The 20,433-nt window shown below is 43.7% G+C and overlaps 1 protein-coding gene across 5 annotated transcripts in view; it reads right to left on the bottom strand.

Moving 5' to 3' along the window:
- The window catches only part of LOC130931959 (E3 ubiquitin-protein ligase rnf213-alpha-like), a 171,406-nt gene that overhangs the window by 48,131 nt on the left and 102,842 nt on the right, over positions 1–20,433 (bottom strand). For all 5 annotated transcript variants that reach the window (XM_057861229.1, XM_057861228.1, XM_057861231.1 and 2 more), the window contains 3 exons: positions 20,009–20,099; positions 19,819–19,945; positions 5,831–6,023 (listed from right to left, as the gene is read on the bottom strand). In XM_057861229.1, coding sequence (XP_057717212.1) covers positions 5,831–6,023; positions 19,819–19,945; positions 20,009–20,099 — 411 coding nt within the window. The remainder of the gene's footprint in view (positions 1–5,830; positions 6,024–19,818; positions 19,946–20,008; positions 20,100–20,433) is intronic.

Genomic DNA, 20,433 nt, shown 5'->3' on the forward strand with positions numbered 1-20,433 from the left:
CAGCCCTGCTCTACAATATGTCAAATAGGGGTGTGACAAAATATCAAAATAGTGATATATCGTGATGCTTTGCATCGCGAAAGATTATTGATATGCTCATGCCAAGAATCAAGATATCGTTTTCAAAAGGTGTCAATGTTTTAAAAAAAATATCAGAAACCAAGAGGTTGGTACCAAAATCTTCCCCCATAACACATGTCTCAGTTAACTCTATGGCTGCCATTGACAGCGCTTGACAACCAATCCATTCAGACCGGGAGGGGCGAATGAACGTTTGTTCGTTTGTTCGTTCGAAACCAGAGCATTCACAGTCACTCTTTCCAGTATTTGGAGCATTTACAGGTCACTTTCTTTATATTTTAGGGTCACTTCCTGTTGAGTTTGAGTCACTTATTCATTCTGGGTCACTTCCTGTTCTGTAACCCAAAATCAATAGAGATGACCAATAAAATGCCCCAAAATCAGGAAGTGACCCTGAATTAATTCAAAATCAAGGGGAAGTGACCCTGAAATGCCCCAAAATTACCTCGTTGCCTGCCATTGGCTGCCACTGACAGCCATAGAAGTGGGAGGGGGTCATTCGCCGCCACCCTCCCAGTTCAAATGGATTGGACTAGTGGTACTACTACTGATAAACGTGCAGCAGAAGGATAGAGATAGCTGTTTTTTCTGTCTATTAGTTGTTTTGTAGAATATCCTAGAATGATTTCCTGACCAATGTATCAATAATTGTTGTATCGCCATATTGTGAGATCATCGTTATTGTGAGATTTGTATAACTAATCGTATTGTTTCGTCAGGTAACAAAAGGTTACCACCCCTAATGTCAAATAGTTTCATTTTTACAGCGCTTTAAAGACGCCGCGTGATTGAACGGGCCCTCCGACTGCATGCTTGTGTGTGGTCATGTGATTGTACGGTTACGTCTGATTTGTAAGATGGTGTCATCTGAATTATGTTGCAATGTCTCATAGGTGAAACTGGTAGAGCCACTGCGCTGGCAAAATTTACGTCAAATCTAATATGTAAAATAAAGAGGGAAAATGTAACGCCAATAGTAGTAGTCCATCCATCCATCCATCCATCCATTTTCTCCCGCTTATCCGAGGTCGGGTCGCGGGGGCAGCAGCTTCAGAAGGGAAGCCCAGACTTCCCTCTCCCCAGCAACTTCAGCCAGCTCTTCTTGGGGTATCCCAAGACGTTCCCAGGCCAGCCAGGAGACATAGTCTCCCCAGCGTGTCCTGGGTCGGCCCCGTGGCCTCCTCCCTGTGGGATGTGCCCGGAACACCTCACCAGGGAGGCGCCCCGGAGGCATCCTAATCAGATGCCCGAGCCACCCCATCTGGCTCCTCTCGATGTGGAGGAGCAGCGGCTCTACTCCGAGCCCCTCCCGGATGACCGAGTTTCACACCTTATCTCTAAGGGAGAGCCCGGACACCCTACGGAGGAAACTCATTTCGGTCGCTTGTACCCGGGATCTTGTTCTTTCGGTCACGACCCACAGCTCGTGACCATAGGTGAGGGTAGGAACGTAAATCGACCGGTAAATAGAGAGCTGAGCCTTTCTGCTCAGCTCCCTCTTCACCACGACAGACCGATGCAGAGTCGACATCAATGCAGACGCGGCACCGATCCGCCTGTCGATCTCCCGTTCCATTTTTCCGTCACTCGTGAACAAGACCCCGGGATACTTAAACTCCTCCACTTGGGGAAGGACCTCATCCCTGACCTGGAGAGGGCATTCCACCTTTTCCCGACTGAGGACCATAGTCTCAGATTTAAAGGTGCTGATTCTCACCGCTTCACACTTTGCTGTGAACCGCTCCAGTGAGAGCTGAAGGTCACGGCCCGATGAAGCCAACAACACCACATCATCCGCAAAAATCAGAGATGCAATATTGAGGGCGCCATACCGGACCCCGTCAGTGCCTCGGCTGCGCTTAGATATTCTGTCCATAATGTGATGAACAGAACCGGTAACATAGGGCAGCCTTGGCGGAGTCCAACTCTCACTGGAAACAGATCCGACTTACAACCAGCTACGCTACCAAACTCTGACACCGGTCATACAGGGACCGGATTCCCCATATCAGGAATTCCAATACCCCATACTCCCAGAGCACCCCCCACAGGACTCCCCGGGGGACAACTTCTCCAAGTCCACAAAACACATGTAAACTGGTTGGGCAAACTCCCATGAACCCCCGAGAACCCTGCTGAGGGTATAGAGCTGATCCACTGTTCCGTGGCCCGGACGAAAACCATACTGCTCCTCTTGAATCCAAGATTCGACTTCCCGACGGATCCTCCTCTCCAGTACCCCTGAGTAGACCTTCCCAGGGAGGCTGAGGAGTGTGATCCCCCTATAGTTGGAACACATCCTCCGGTCCCCCTTTTTAAAAAGAGGGACCACCAGCCCGTCTGCCAATCCAGAGGCACTGTCCCCGAAGTCCACATGATGTTGCAGAGGCGTGTCAACCAAGACAACCCCACAACATCCAGAGCCTTTAGAAACTCCGGGCGGAACTCATCCACCCCTGGGGCTTTGCCACTAAGGAGCTTTTTAACCACCCCATTGACTTCAACCCCAGAGATAGGAGGACCCGTCTTGGAGTCCCCAAGCTCTGCTTCCTCATGGGAAGGCGTGTTGGTGGAATTGAGGAGGTCTTCAAAGTATTCAACCCACCGACTCACAGCATCCCTGGTTGAGTTCAGCAGCGCCCCATCCACACTATACACCGTGTTGGTGGTGCGCTGATTTCCTCTCCCGAGACGCCTGATGGTGGACCAAAATTTCTTTGAAGCCGTCCTGAAGTAGTTCCCATGGCCTCACCGAACTCCTCCCATGTTTTCGCCTCAGTGACCACCCGGGCCGCGTGCCGCTTGGCCAGCCGGTACCCATCAGCTGCCTCTGGAGTCCCGTAGGCCAAAAAGGTGCAATAGGACTCCTTCTTCAGCTTGACAGCATCCCTCACCGATAGTGTCCACCAGCGGGTTCTGGGATTGCCGCCACGACAGGCACCAACCCCGCCTCAGCGATAGAGGCGCGAAACATGGTCCATTCGGACTCTGTCTCCCGCCTCTCCCTGGACATGGGAGAAGCTCTGCTGGAGATGGGAGTTGAAACTCCTCCGGACAGGGGACTCCGCCATGCGTTGACAGCAAACCCTCCCAAAACGTTTGGGTTTGCTGGGCCGGACCGGCATCTTCCCCCACCATCGGAGCCAACTCACCACCAGGTGGTGATCGGTTGACAGCTCCACCCCTCTATTCACCCGAGTGTCCAAGACATGCGGCCGCAAGTCCGATGACACGACTATAAAATCGCTCATCGAGCTACGGCCTAGGGGGTCTTGGTGCCAAGTGCACATATGGACACCCGTATGCTTGAACATGTTGTTCATTATCGACAATCCACGACGGGCGCAGAAGTTCAACAATAGAACACCACTCAGGTTCTGATCGGGGGGGGCCGTTCTTCCCAATCACATCCCTCCAGGCCTCACTGTCATTGCCCACATGAGCATTGAAGCCCCCCAGCAGAACAAGGGAGTCCCCAGAAGGAGCACTCTCCAGTACCCCCTCCAAGGACTCCAGAAAGCGTGAGTACTCTGAACTGCTATTTGGTGCATAAGCACAAACAACAGTTTGGACCAGTCCCCCCACCCGAAGGCGGAGGGAGGCTACCCTCTCGTCCACCAGGTTGAACCCCAAAGTACAGGTGGCGAGTCAGGGCAGCAATAAGTATGCCCACACCTGTTCGTCGCCTCTCACCATGGGCAACTCCAGAGTGGAATAGTGTCAAAATCTCCTCGAGAGGACTGGTACCAGAGCCCAAGCCATGTGTGGAGGTGAGCTCGACTACATCGAGTCGGAATTTCTCAACCTCACGCACAAGCTCGGGCTCCTTCCCAACCAGAGAGGTGACATTCCACGTCCCAAAAGCCAGCTTCTGCAGCCGGGGATCCGATCACCAAGGACCTCTCCTTTGGCTGCCATCCAACATTCTACGCACCCGACCTTCCTGGCCCCTCCCACAAGTGATGAGCCCATGGGAAGCTATAGAACAGGGGTGGGCAAACTATTCCACAAAGGGATGCAGTGGGTGCGGGTTTTAGCTCATACCCATCATGAGGACAGTCTTTCACCAATCTGGTTTCTTACAGGTGCAAATCAGTTGATTGCAGTCAGGTGCTTCGCTTCTTGTTTCCACTGAAACCTCATTGGTTAAGCTGTCCGTGCTGAATCAGTTGGAACAAAGACCAGGACCCACTGTGGCCCTCGAGGACCGGTTTGCCCACCCCTACTATAGACCCTACTCACATGACGTCACAACCACGCCTCCGCGCCATATTGTTCGTCTACTCGTCGTTTTGACGCATTACCGCTACGTAAATTCCTCCTATTATGGCGTGTTTTTCTGCTCGTTAACATTAATCATCAAAATGGTGAAGGCGTGTGTGGCGGTCGGTTGCAATAACAGAGAAGATATATGGAGAGCCTTGAAGTTCTACCGTATTCCGAGAGACCCGGGGAGGAGAGCGAGATGGATTGCTGCAATTCGACGAGAAAACTGGGCTCCAAACGATTTCCACGGACTATGTAGTAGTCATTTTATATCTGGTAAGATGAATTAAGATCATTGCGAGGCTAATCGCCGACAACACACGGTTTCAAATTCAAGATGCTTATTTCTTCCACCATCATTATTTTTTTTAATAATATTTAGCTGGTACCAAGTGAAAGAAACTGGCCTCGTCTACGGATCATCAGTTAAACAGGTGTGTCCAAACCTTTTGCAAAGGGGCATAGATTTGGTGTGGTAAAATGCGGGGGGCTACCTTGGCTGATTTACATAGAACAATATCTTTAAACAAATGTTAGCAAGCCCTTCTGTGTGTCACATTTGCTTTATTATTTTTTTTAATTCATAATTTCAACAGTCTCGTCTTTGTGGCGTTCTCTTTCGACCATCTGGCTCTTGCGAAATACTGCTGCTGTAGCTTCAAGTTGCTATAATTACTCGCTGCGTATCTTCCCTGTCATGTTGTCGTACATGTCAGCGTGTCTTGTTATTATCGCGTCACATCGAACTCTTTGAAAACAGCGACTGTCTCTTTGCAAATGAGGCAAACACAGTTGTTGCGTGTTTTATTGAAGAAATAGTCCAATATCCACCTATCCTTGAAGCGTCGGCCATCGCAGTCAACTTTTTTTTTTTTTTTTTTGATTGTCGCCATTTTAGAAATCACACAGGGTAATGTTGCTTAGAGTGCTGCTCTTAATGTTTTTCAAAGTTACGTGAGAATAGGCTGATTTTGTGTGGAAAAGATAGTTGTAGATATCAGGGTAGCAGATGTCAGGCAGAGAGGGCGAAGACAGCGGGTCGAAAAATATCGATTTAGGCATCAAATATGGATCTGGCGAATGGATAGACTGAAGCTTTTCCACATAACGCCTTTTATGCAATGCATCCAATGAGTTTACAGCGTCTGAAAGAGCCGGGGCTTCCATGAATTGCTCTATAAACTGAACGACTAATTGAAACCATTGAGAATAGGACTAAACAGAGACGGACAATATGGCGGCCGGATACAGCGACACGTCATTCTGTGACGTCGGTGAGTAGGGTCTATAGTAGTAGTACCAGAATAATGTTTTTTTTTTTTTTTCACAAATTTAATCTAATAAAACATATGATGTGGTAAAACTACACCAATAAGTACATTTTTCTCAAAAAGCTACAAAAAGTAAATGTAACGTCATCAATAAATAATTCCTACCCGCCTCTGCTCATTAATCATAACAGGTTAATGGCATGACTGCTCACCAGTAGTTATGATGGTTGCTGCTAAATCAAGGTCCATACGCACTCTGGCCACCTGCTGCAGATGCTCCACAGTGACCTCCACCCCCGCCATTGATATACCGGACGACAGCTTCATCAGGAAGTCGGTTTCGCCAAGCATGCACATCTGCTTCTCAGTGTTTGACCGGACCTGGAAACTCTCAAACATGGAGTCCTGCATACAAAAATATGATCGAGAATACATTTGACTTTTCCTCGCACCAAGGGCGTAGGTTTGCATATAGGGACAGCATATGCAATATACCATATTTCAGGATGCTCAAACTATGCCCACCAACCTTTAAGCTAGGGTTGGGACTCTCTGGCATGAAGCCAATTCGATATGTATCTAGATACACAGGTTACGATTCAATTTAAAAAAAAACGATACATTTTTAAGGCGTAGCGATGCGATACGATTCGATACAGAGTAAGAACGATACGGTTCGATAGAGTGAAATTGATACGATAGTAAATATTTGTAGTGTGTTGTACAGTATTTTAAACATATAAAAAGACCACATTTCTAACATAGCAAAATTAAACAACAAAATTTCATACCAATGTTTTTTTGTTTTTTGTTTTTAAATGAAAAAAATAATAATAATAATAATAAGGCTTACTTTATGACCGTCATTTTGTTGGGTGGGATTGATAATAAAACTCCAGTGACAGACAACAATAAAGTGCACTAATTCAATTACTGTATTTCAGGTGTTTTTAACAGAAGAGCGAAGTAATTTAAGTGCAAACTTTCAACGTAAACATCTTACAAACAAGAAATAGTAATTATATGTAGCAGCTCTAGAAAAAAAAAAAAGAATTAAACCTGCTAGTGTTATAATAAATAAATAATAAATTATGCTTTACGACTGGTATAATTGGGGGAATAAAAACATGGCATTTTAGACAAACAGGTCAATAATCATTACTTTAACCCTTGAGAGTCGAAGGACGCGCCGGCGCGTCCTCAGCGCACGTCGTCTTTGAAGCGCCCTCACGTTTTAATTACGTCACCCACATGCCTTTGGTTGGTCTCGTTTTAAAGTGCGGGTGTTGCGGTTTACTCTCGTTATTATTTGAAGTCAATCGACCAACTAGAACGTGAGATATTGACATTTAAGTTTTATAGTTTTATTGTCCTCTCAAAAAAACATTAAAACGCTGCATGGATCATTTGTTTATGTCTATATTTCCATCATTTCTTGTCCTTTTTCAAAACGGAAGCTCCATGAAAAAAACACAAATCAAACGAACCCTTTCGAAGTCACAGTGGAAGCACAAAATGCGTTTAAAAAAAAATTTTTTTTTATAAATATAACTGCCGTGCGAGGTTCTACCGAACGAGAGGGAGGAGTTCTGAAGCAGCGAGGTGACGACTGACGAGCGACGGCCGTTTGGTTCGAGCAGCGACTTTGTGTGACTTTGACAATGAACGGAAAACTAAATTTAGCGCAAGCAATTGTGCTATTTGATCAACTTGAGGAAGAGGATGGTCCAAATTCGTCATCATCGTCTTCTTCGGAAGAGTCCTCGAGTGAAGATAGTGACGGATTTGAACACGCGGGTGACGCCATCGACGAGCAGAGGTAAACCAACTCACTCTTTTTTTTTTATGCTGCAAAAGTTTCTTTTGAAAGTTTCTTTTGATATTGCAAGACAAAGTTAGTTTTGATGCAATATAAGTGTGTGTTTGTGTATATAATAATAAAATGTGCATATCAGATCAAAGTCGTACGTGCACTGTGGGTATCCCAGGCAGCAATTTATAATTCGTGGTGTTCTTCTTTCTATATGAAGATTAGGGTTGTAGCACATATTCAGCTTAGAGCAGGGCGGTAAACCGAAAATTTACCGTCACCGAAATTCTTAACGATGACCGACGTAATTTTGACCATGTCGGTAAATTCGGTAAATTGATAAAACAAGAAAATATAGTCTTTTCATCCCGCTTTGATTCTGTGTTGTTCGTCTATGTTCATTCCCCTTTAAGAAAGCAGTGAATGTGCTTACGTAGGGAGTCACGTGGTCATCAGGAAGCCAATCAAACAAAAGCCTGGTAAGAGTCCCTGACGGAACCGGCGGATTGGCTCACGGTTTGGCGGGAGTGATGGCAGAGGGAAGTGACGAAGTCGGAAGTGAGATGGAGGGGATGGGATGTCAAACGGCGAACCGGGAAAATGCCGGGTGGAGTAAGGTGGGTGAACGGCAGTTAAACCGGAAAAAACGCAAGAAATCGGAAAAGGAGACGAGGAGAAGGGAATTGGAGTGTTTGGAGTCGAGTAGTGACGGTGAACGCGGTGATCGAGAAAGACAAAGCGACGAATACAAGGTATTTGTGAAGCTGGCGCAGGAAGGGGCGTCGTTTGGTGAGTGGAACCCGATTAAACTGTCTAAAGCAATCCATAGGGCTATAGGGGAATCGAAGTCGGTAAAACAACTGCGGAATGGATCGCTGTTAATATTATGCCAGAACGGAGTGCAACAGGGGAAGACACTGCGGCTGACTAGAATTGACGGGAAAGAGGTGATTTGTTCATTGCCGGATGAGAGACGCCTGAACAGGGGAGTGATTACTGGAATCCCTACGAGTGTGACTGTGGACCAGATTAAAGAAAATGTGAAGGGGGCTGAGGTGGCAGAGGTCGTCCGATTGAAGGCTAATAGGAATGGGAATAAAGTTGATAGTTTATCGGTTATGCTTAAGTTTGAGGGGGGATCGCTGCCTACTAAAGTGTTCTTGGGGTATTTTAGTTATGAAGTGCGACCATTTGTTCCTCCTCCACTGCGGTGCTATAAGTGTCAAAGGTTTGGTCATATTGCGGCAGTGTGTAAGGGGAAGCTCAGGTGCGGAAGGTGTGCGGGGGAGCATGAGTATGGGAAGTGTGGGGATAAGGCTCGACTGAAGTGCTGTAATTGTGGTGGGGAGCATGCCTCAGCGTATAGGGGCTGTGAGGTTAGTCAGAGAGCAGCGGAGATACAAAGGATGCGGGTTACGCAGGGGATCTCGTACGCTGATGCGGCAAAGAAAGTGGGAACAAGGCGACTGGACGGTACTGACATAGCGGCGTTAGGGGATAATGGAGCGTGCGTGGGCGGTGTCAAAATGAATGAAGACTCTCTAATAGTGAGTAAGAGGGACTTCGTTTTGTTTATGGTTGAGGCGATAAATTGTACTGCGCAGACAAGTAGCAAAACTGAGAAAATCAAGATTATTGTTAAAGCGGCTGAGAAATATCTGAATATTAAGGATCTACGTTGGGAAGTTGTAACGGAAAAACTGGCGGGGGAGACTCTGAGCTCACAAGTGTGGAATGGTGGGCCGTCATGTGCTTAGTTTTGATGCAATGGAATGCTCGAAGCCTTATAGCCAATGGCCAGGAGATGAAGAGGTTTGTGGCGGAATTGAGGGTGGAACCACATGTTATTTGCATCCAGGAAACGTGGTTAAAGCCGCAGTGGGATTTCAGAATAGGTGGATATGAAACAGTGAGGAACGATAGGGGGGATAGGAGAGGGGGCGGGGTGGCGACCTTTATTAAAAGGGGTTTAAACTATAAGGTAGAGGAAAAGGGTGCGGGGTTTGAGTCGATTAGAATAAAGCTGTGGACTGGGCTGGGTGTCGTGGATATAATAAATTATTACAATCCGGGCAATAGAATAGATAAGGGGGATCTTGATGTGGTGAGGGGACAGAAGGGGGGAAGAGTGGTATGGTGTGGTGACTTTAATGCACATAGCACGTTGTGGGGTGGCAAACATACGGACACGAATGGGGCAGCATTAGAAGACTATTTGGAGGAAAATAATCTGGTGTGCGTAAATGATGGTGGTGGGACTAGATATAATAGTGCATCGAACACTGAAAGTACACTGGATTTGACACTTGTATCAGCCGAATTGGCTGGATTTTGTGAATGGGGAGTACTCAAAGGGACAACTGTGGGGAGTGATCACTACCCAGTTATTTGCAAGATAGGAACTGACCCGTGTGGGATTGGTGAGGTACGAACAATGAAATGGAACTTCGCCAAGGCGGACTGGGATGGGTTCAGGCTTAAGAGTGATGACAGGTGTGGAGAAATTTCAGAAGAAAGGATGGAAAACACGGGGGTATTTAATGAAGCAGTGGTGGGGGCCATAGTGCAGGCGGCGCAGGATACCATCCCTAGGTCACGTGGGAGTACTTACAATAAGAGGGTTCCGTGGTGGAATGATGAGTGTAGGCAAGCAATTAGGGAAAGGAACAGAGCGTTCAGGCTCCTCAAACGGCACCACACAATGGGGACATTATGTCAGTATAAGCAGAAACAAGCAGTGGTACGAAGGCGCATAAGGTCGGCAAAACGTGCATTTTGGGGAGGTTATTGTGATAAAATTGGTAGGGAAACTCAGTTGTCGGATGTGTGGGGCATGATACGGCGTATGAATGGACTTAAAGGGGGCACCGTTTCAACAGTTCTACATGAGGGGGACAAAGCAGTGGTGGGAGCTGAAAGGGCAGAATTGCTGGCTAAGACGTTTGTTGGGATTCACAGCATGGGGAATTTGACACATGGAGCCAAAGCGAGTAGGGAGGAGACTCTCAGTCGGTATCCGGGAACTAAAAATAGGAGGCCGGTGACAGGCGGGGACTTCGATGTGCCATTCGGCTTATATGAATTGAAGAAAACATTAGCGAACGTGAAGCGCAAATACACAGCACCGGGGAAGGATGCGGTGTGTTATAGTATGTTGGCACATATGAGTGAACAAGGGTTGGGAGTGGTCCTAAAACTTTTTAACAGAATCTGGGAAACGGGTGAGGTGCCAGTGCAGTGGAAGGAGGCAGTGGTGATTCCAATTCTAAAACCAGGGAAGGATTCGACGAGGCCGGAAAATTACAGGCCTATAGCGCTGACCTCCCAATTGGGGAAAACTATGGAGAGAATGGTGGTGCATAGGTTGAATCACGCTCTGGAGTGGGACAACTGTTTAACTCAGTGTCAAAGTGGGTTCCGAAAAGGGAGAGGAACGATGGATAATATAATATGTCTGGAATCCGAGATTAGTAGGGCCCGAGTAAATAAGGAAATGGTGATAGCTGTATTATTCGATATTGAAAAAGCATATGATATGTTGTGGATAGAGGGGCTTCTTATTAAATTGACTAGATTGGGGGTGAAGGGGAGATTGTATAATTGGATATTGAGTTTTATGTTGAATAGAAAAATAGAAGTGCGGGTAGGTGCAGACTTGTCTGGGGTGTACCAGGTGGACAATGGGACTCCCCAAGGGAGTGTCTGTAGTCCAACCTTATTTAATATTATGATTAATGATATATTTGATGATGTTGGACCAGGAGTAGGGAGGGCATTGTATGCCGATGATGGGGTGTTGTGGGTGAGAGGGCGAAATGGCGACTTTCTTCAAAAGAAGATGCAAATGGCTATTAATAGGGTTGAGGAGTGGGCGGACAGGTGGGGCTTTAGGTTCTCGATTGTGAAGACGCAGGCAATATGCTTCTATGGGAGACATAGGGAGGTGGAGTTAAAATTGTATGGACGAGTAATTGAACAGGTAAAAAGCGTGAGGTTTTAAGGGATGTGGTTTGATGAAAAGCTTACATGGGCACAGCATATAGATAGATTGGTGGAAAAATGTAAAAAGGTCAATAACATATTGAGGTGCCTGTCAGGGAGGGATTGGGGAGCAGCGAGAGCTGCCTTACTCAATATATATCGGGCAATCATGAGGTCTTCAATTGATTATGGGTGTATGGCTTATGCCTCGGCAGCGAACTCCCACCTCAGAAAGCTGGAGGTGCAACAAGCGCACGGTCTGAGAATATGCAGTGGAGCTTTCAGAACGTCACCAGTCGCAGCAGTACAGGTGGAATTGGGGGAGCTCCCGTTGAGACTTAGAAGATTGAAAATTATGCTTGCGTATTGGGTGAGTGTAAGGGGCCATGGAGACACACATCCAGTAAAGAAAGTGTTGATGGACAGGTGGGAGGACACAAATCAACAGAAGATGACCTTCAGCGGGGTGGGGAATGCAGTGGCAGAACTGGCAGGGCTTAGCCAGTTGGAGTTCGGCAAAACAGTACCAGTATCCAGTGTTGCGCCCTGGCTATTCACAATGCCGGTGGTAAATTTTGGGATTAAGGAAGTGATCCGGGAGAGGGGAAACCAGGGTATGGTGGCTGAGGAGTATCTGGGACAGAGGTATGGGCAAAGCGTTCTGGTATTTACGGACGGGTCGAAGGATCCGGAAACTGGACGTACTGGGGCGGCGGTACATGTGCCGAGTTACAATGTGGACATTAAAACGAGGTGTACAGATCACTTGTCTGTTTATGCAGTGGAAGTAACAGCAATTATAATGGCACTTGGTTGGGTTCAAACAAATGGGATAAAATTGGCAGTGATTGCTTCGGACAGTTGGTCGGCGCTCACGAGTATTTTAACCATGAAGTCCAGTAGACTTGACTTAGTATTTGAATTGCACAGGCTAATGTATGAAGCACAGAAAGGTGGGCTCAGGGTGGAGTTTGTGTGGGTCCCGGCGCACGTGGGGATTGAGGGAAATGAGGTAGTGGACATCCTGGCCAAGCAATCGCTGAGAGCACTGGGGATAGAAAGGCAGGGCGTCCTGAGTAGAGCGGAAGGGAAATCCATTATTGGGGGCTACATACAAAAGAGGTGGCAAGAGTATTGGGAAGCACAAGAAACGGGGAGACATTTTTTCTCAATACAGTCACAGGTGGGTGTGGGAAGGAGATTGGGGAGAAGCAGAAGGGAGGAGGTGGTGTTGAGTCGAATGAGGATAGGACACACGGGGCTAAATGATTCGTTGCATAGGATAGGAAAACACAAAGATGGGAAATGTAAACACTGTGGGGAGCGTGAAACGGTTGAACACATTCTAATGGTATGCGGGAAGTATGGAGAGCAGAGGGATCGGTTCAGAATGGTGCTGCACCAGGCAGAAGAGACATTTGGGATGGGAAATGTTCTGCAGATGAAAAGGGCCAATATTCAAAAAGGGCTAATAAAGTTTCTCAGGGACACAGGGTTGTTGGACAGGATATAGGAAGAGGGTAATTCATTAGTATTTAATTCGGTTGTTACTATGTCATTTATCCAATTTTTTGGCTCGGGTTTTATCTACACTCTGGGTGTGTTTCACTGGTTGTCAGGAGGGATTACTTTCAGTCTGTAACTGCCAGATCTCGTGCTAAACCGTCGGTCCAGTAGGTGGCGGTAATGCCCCACGGCACCGAGGGGTAAACTGCCAATAAACAAAAAGAAGAAGAAGAAAAGCCTGGTAGGCTAACGCTAGCAGCTAACGCTACAAGCAAAACGTGTAGGAGTGTGGCTTAAGGGAGGTTCACCAAACTTTCAACCGACATTTAGTAGATTCTTGGTGGCATCCAGACGGGCTTTCACTCGCTGTCCTCCTTTGTTCTCACGATTTCCGGAGATGGTGCTTTCAGTGCTTTCTACTGGTAGCCAGGCTAACGCTAGCTAGCGGCTAACGCTACAAATGAACGTTATGGAGTCTGATAGCGGCTCTAACCTTAAAAAATGCACTGGGGGGGGGGGGGGGGGGGGGGGGAACCTTAAACCATAAAGTAAACACTTGTATTTAATAATTATGTCACAGCAGCCATTAACAATAAGTTGTCTTTTTGAAGTGTACTGTTCAAGCTGCAAGTCATTTGTGTTACAATTACATGTTTGCACAGGCATATTGATTTTGACAATGTACATTGTTCAAGTCATACACGCTGTTATAAATGTTCATACTTCAATTCTTATTGCTTACAATACATTTTTATAAACTTAATGTTGAGACTGCATGTACAATTGTTAACCCTTTAACACCTAAGCCTATTTTGGCAGAATTCGCATGCATTTGAGGTGCCTTTATAGTTCAAAGAAAAAATTGTTTACAATGGCCAAATTGGGTCCCTTTTTTCAGGACACCTTGAACTTCATGTCTAAACTGTTGTTTTCTCCACTGACCAATTATAATCCACATTTTGGACCCAAAAAGACAAAAAAATCCCAAAATCTTTTTTCAAAATGTGTAATGTTGACGTCAAATTGACAACCAAACATGCTCGACCAACCGTTTTGAAGCTTGATAATATTTATTCAACTTGTTAGGATAAACATTCAATAGAAAAAAAACAAGATTGAATAGTTTTATGTTTGACAATTCAACACAAACAGCAGGTATGGTCATAGGCGTTTTTGGCCTTGATACATACTATGGTCAAAACAGGTTATATAGTGTGCAAAATAGTGAGAAAAAAATTTATATATATCATCTAACACAAAAAGGGTTTGGAAAATATCTCTGTGAAGTTAGGTGTCATCTTATCAAAAGTATATACGTATATGCAATCAAGCTTCTCGAACACACATCTACATAAAAATTGAAAAGATTATAGTGAAGAAAAAATATATATAACATTGAAAAAAAGAATTTTTAAAAATATTGACAAGTAGTTCAATTCAAAATTTTCAGGCATGCGACCCAATAAAGTGTTGGGGTTTTTTTTTTGCGCACTCAATAAAGCTTCTTGAACAGGTCACGGAGCTGCGTCACACACAACGTCACACAGCCTACTCTTTCGCCGTTTGCGCTCTGCTGTCACTTCTACTCGCCGAGACGCCGATTCATCAGAGGAAAACAACGACAAATGCGACTCATCTTCTTCCTTGAGTTCATGAAATAATGCATTAGCTTGTGCTAAATGTAGTTTTAGATTCATTCTGCACGTTTCAAAGTCGCTCGCTCAAACCAAATGGTGTTGTGCATTTTTCGGCACAACACCGGTCGCTGCTTGCTTAGCATGTTTCCCTTTCAATAGTTGGCGCCTCGCTCGGAAATTTATAAAAAATGATCACATTCGGTTCGTCTTTCCTGACATCACAACGACTCTTGGGATAAGTAATCTTTTGTGCTGCTTTCGGTTTTGAAAAAGGACAAGGAATGATGGAAATATGGAGATGGATACATGGTCCATGCAGCGTTTTAATGCATATTTATGAGTGCAATAAAACTATAAAACTCAAATGACATTATCTCCCGTTTTTCTTGGCCGATTGACTTCAAATAAAAACTGGTGTGGACATCAACTTCCGCACTTTCAAACAAGACCAACCAGCAGCACGTGGGTGATGTAATTACAGCGTGACGAAGCTTCAAAGACGATATGCATAAACGCGTCGCTGCCGACACGTTCGGTGTTATAGGGTTAAATACAGTATATCAAATTGAATGCTGGTAAATAAATCAACAAGAAATAGTTAATCTGTATTTCATGCATTGATTCAGATTTTCAAATTATGTAACAGTCCGCTTGGGCGAATTTATCGTCATTTATCGTTATCGAGATAAATCTGCTCAATTTATCGTGATACATGTTTAAGGCCATATCGCCCAGCCCTAATTTCAGCTATGGTATTCTTTCTATTGTCATACATATAGATTTCCATTATTATTTATTGCTGTATATATTTTTATTTTATACTTTATTATTTTCATAAATACTGACTTTTTTTCATGTACATTTATAGTGACAATGAAAGTAAAGTGAAATGAAAATGGAAGGGTGGAAAGAGGACCGACACCCCATGGAAGTGTGAGCTGTGTGATGTAGCCCTGTGTCTAATTCCAGGACGAAACTGCTTTTCAGAGTGGCAAGCCTGACAAAAATTTAACTTGTTTATTGTAAATATTTTTGAAAATACTTTTTTTTCCAATGTTATATATATATTTTTTTTCCCCACAATCAGTCTTCTCAATTTGTGTATATAAATGTGTGTTCAAGAAGCTTGATTGTGTACATAGTTTTCATCAGGTGATGGGCCACATTACCTAAACTCATAAAGAGATGGCCTCTAAACACTTTTTGTGTTAGATGGTATATATTTTTTCACTGTTCTTCTCTGTTTGGTCTGCTGTATATAACCTGTTTTGACTAGAGCATGTATAAAGGCAAAAAACGCCTATGGCTATACCTGTTGTTTATGTTGAATTGTCAAATATAAGACTATTTATTCTAAATTTTTTTGGTTGAATGTTCATCCTAACATGTTGAATAAATATTACAAAGTTTCAAAACGGTTCGTTACGCATGTTTGGTTGTCAATTGGACATCAATATTAAAAATTTTAACAAAACGATTTTGGAATTTTTGGTCTTTTTGGGTCCAAAATGATGATTTATAATTAATTAGTGAAGGAAACAACAGTTTGGACATGAAGTTCAAGGTGTCACAAAAAAAGGGACCAAACCAGGCCATCGTAAACAATTCTTTCTTTGAAATATAAAGGCAACTTCAAAGGCATGCAAAATCAGACAAAATAGGCCCAGACCTTAAAGGGTTAACCTAATACACAGCAAAGTCATTCACTTATGCCTGTGTTTCCACATTTTTTGATTCCTCATCAATGTCCATATCTTTTTTGAAGGGCAGATTTTTCTTGAGGAAGGTCAACTAATCCACATGTTCATAGTAGACTGCGTTTCGTGGAAACAATATGCCGCCCTTTCCACCATTGCAGTGGTTTATTTTTCAGGGTTAAAAACTCACGATCTCTGTACCACCCCACACTTCACACAAGCTCTGTCCCATGCGAACAGATCTGGCTGCCTTCATCACTTCAAAGTCCGACTTTTGTTTTTTTTTTGGGTGCGTTGAAAATGAATCGCTGCACGTTACTGGCGTCGGTGATCACACTGTCCATTGTTTTTGCATGTTGCTTTGTTGCCACTACTAGTTTCATTTTGGGCTGTGAAGAAAATGCTACGGAGCGTGCGTTTTACAGTGGTTTCGTTAGCTCTCGCTTTGTTATGACACGCCCGTGACGATCAGGTAATGACGGCGACAAGTAGCGTTTCTGCCGAAATGCATGGGAAGTTGAGGCAACCACGACTGTGAATAGTGCTTGTCCGTATTATATCATGCGTGCGGTCTCGAGCCAAGTGCGCTTCGAGGTGAATGACACAAGCGCAGCATGTGAAGTAAAAGCTAAATTATTATCATTATTAAGCAATACATTGAACTAGGCATTAGAAGTCGATTCTTGTGCTCACGATAGCCGAATTCTATCTCTACTATCGGTTCGTTGAATATTTAATGGCTAATTACTGTCAAATGTTAACTTTACTATCAATACATCTGTATCTCCCACATGTAAAACCGGATATCCGGTCGTATCGGTTTATCGTCCTCAAGCTTACTTTAAGCCACCTTATTTGCATTATATAATGAGTTCAGTTACAGTATACGAGTAAGTTAGATTGTCTTCCCACATGTTGCAATTTTCATTATGTTCAGACTTACATTTATCCCTTTTCAGTAGCTGAATGTGCTGGTCCATTTTTTTCCCGCTTAAATCGCACGTTTGATTGGCTGATGACTTCTTGTATCCCGTGAACCAATTCAAATAAAAGTTTGTATAAGTCAATACAGATGTATTTCACCTATCAATTAATTTGATTCCTATTGGTGAGAAATGTGGCCCCTCCAGTTCAATAATGTGTTTGCTTATTAATGTCCCGTCCCCAGCAAAAAGTGTACATGCAGGTTATGCTGTTATAACCAACAAGGGAATTGATACGTGTAGCTAGATGTGAAGAGCCACTAAAAATATGAATGACTGACACGCCATTTGTTGAGTTAACATCACTCGCTGTGCATGATTTTACCTTCAAAAGCCAATTCCAAATGTTATGTTTGCAGAGGTGGATAGAGTAGCCAAAAATTTTACTCAAGTAAGAGTAGCGTTACTTGTAAATATTATCACTCATGTAAAAGTCGTCCAAAAAATTTACTCAAGTACAAGTAAAAAGTATTTGGTCGAAACAATACTTTTTTTTTTTTTTTTTAACAGTGGGCTCTTCTAAAAACGGCAAATATCATTGGTTGCAGGCATAATGAGTTCTTCTCCAATGGCGAAAGCTTTCTTGGCTTTAGCAATACGCTTCGCCACGAAGTATGATGCTCTCAGTGCATTTGCTTTTGTTGCCTCGTTTGCTAGCTTTTAGCCACATATTATGCAGAATGGACTTGGTCCTCTTCTGGCTCAGCGGGTGGTCGTTTCCCCCATAAAAAAGCGTCACCGACCGCGGCACACATCCACCTGCAGCTAACGTTAAAGTTTACATTGACTGACGCTAGGCTGCTATAGAGAAGTTTCCCAGGTGCTTCGGCATTTCTGCTCGCGACTTCAGTTTTCCACATTCTCTAACCAAAACAACAATGGAGCTGGAGTTGCATCACTCATTAAAATCCCTCAAAAAAGACAAAAGATGGCATCCATCTGCCATCATCACGGCATGGGAGGACAACATGAAGAAATGGCTAAGAGTTGCCACAACCAAAATATTATGGAATTTTATTGATTTAATGGCAGTGAATGGAAACACAATCAGGGACCTGAAAAACTCTTAAGGCATCCAGTGCCTGCACATCAACAAAGCTGAATTTGTCCTAATACATGAACATGGGAATTTTGTGTTCATGAAGGCAGATGTGGAAGCTAGTGCCACCACGAAGCAATATGTCGAAACAATTGACGAGTCGAATTTTACGTCGGATGTCGAAAGGATCGTATGTCGAGGTGTTCACATATAGCGTTACCACTGTATATATACTAGTATATGGCAGAAAACACAGAAAAGACTGAGAAAGCAGTTTTTGCTCTTGCACTCCTCTTTAAAATAAACTGCTGTATTTGAAGCCAAACCAACTGTTGTGTTTGATAGAACAATATGTCTATATGCTGCCATAGCAGATTCATGGCGCATTAAGCGCCCGTACCATTTTAAATTTGTCCGTTTTACCCTGGAAACCCTCGTTTACAGACGTCGCGCAACCGCTTTCGTTTCAACCCAGCCATAAAACGAATGAAATTTAATTATATTTATTATTCAAAATGTGTCATTTTTAGCTTAGAATCAGTAATTGGTGCCAAATATTTCATAAAAAAAAAAAAAAAAAAAACACTTAAAAAAATTATTCGCTCGCATATTTTAAACTTAACAAATTGCGTCAAAGTGAAAAAAAAAAAAAAAAAAAAAAACTGGTGTCTGTAAAAAAGTCACAGATAACTGCCTCATAACTATCGCTTGATTGTATTATATTTTGTTACTGTCGCATTTTCTCCGATGTGTTAAATACTCGATCCAAACAAAGAAAAATGGAAAATAAACGTTTAAAAGGGTAAATGTATGAAAAAGAGAATCTTGAGCACTCTTTGATGTCTGCGATTTTTGCATTACGACCCTTGTTATATTACCATGTTTCACCCATAAAATCCCCCAAAAATCCAGCTGTGGCCATTCACAGCTGTGTCTTGACAATCAGTGATACATGCTGCATTGGGTTTTTGGATCAAAACAAGGTAAGTACGCGATAATATCTCGTTAAAGTCATGGTGTCTTTAATTCTGCTCTTTCCTGCTCTCACCTCCAGATAGGGTTTCGCTGTTTAAAAAAAAATGTTGTTTTTTTTGTTTTTTTAAATGCTCTCCTGTTCAATATTTTTCTTCCCCCAGAAAATTGAGATTTTAAGCTTTCCAATGATGTATCACATATGCTTACTGGACAATTTTGAAAGCTGGCTAAATTGGGAGTCTCAAGAGCGGAACTTCAAGTCACCTGAGTGTTTTCCGCCATATACTGGACTGTCTCAGAAAATTAGAATACACAATATTCTAATTTTCTGAGACAGTCCTGTACATTAATCCACCATTTAAAGCAGGGGTGTCCAACCTTTTTGCAAAGGGGACCAGATTTGGCGTGGTAAAAATGTGGGGGGCCGACCTTGGCTGACGTCCTTTACATAGAACAATATACAGGACTGTCTCAGAAAATTAGAATATTGTGTATTCTAATTTTCTGAGACAGTCCAGTATATCAGAATGTTATGACAAGAATGTAATCTGGAGAGAAGTTGAACGTGTTACCTGCAGGCACTTTAAGTAAAGGCAGTAGAGTTTGGTTTTGTCCTTTTCCTCTAAAGTCTGACAGCGCTCAACGGCCAGCAGGTGATCCTTCAGGTGATGTTGCAGGTAATCTTTCACATCCTCAAAACTGAGGAAAAGAAATTATTGCGCATTAATGAACAAATTACGTTTTGCCATCCTAGCACCTCACCTATACTTCAGCAGGAGTTTGAGCATGACTGATCGAACGACTGGGTTTTTATCTGCAGAGTCGTCAAACGGAGAGAGCACCTTGGTCGTGGCTGCCAAGACATGAAAGATTGCGTTCAGAATTAATGTTGTAGCTAAAAAGATGACCATTTAAGTTAGTTCCTCAAAAACCAAGAATTCTGCATGCATTGCAATTTGCTTGTTGAAAAACCAATTGTGATCAGATGGCTGAAACCAGCATATACACTGGTGAGTCAGTCTCAAGTAGCTTTTAGACACCAGAAACAAGCCTCATAATATCTAGAAACCAGTGTTGTCACTAATGCGTCACAAAGTAATGTGTTATTGTCATCTGATTACTTTCTTTGAGTAACTAGCAATCTAACGCGTTCATTTTTCGAAACCAATCATCTGATTAAAGTTTCC

Source organism: Corythoichthys intestinalis, chromosome 16 (genome assembly GCF_030265065.1).
Source record: "Corythoichthys intestinalis isolate RoL2023-P3 chromosome 16, ASM3026506v1, whole genome shotgun sequence".
Lineage (NCBI taxonomy): Eukaryota > Metazoa > Chordata > Actinopteri > Syngnathiformes > Syngnathidae > Corythoichthys > Corythoichthys intestinalis.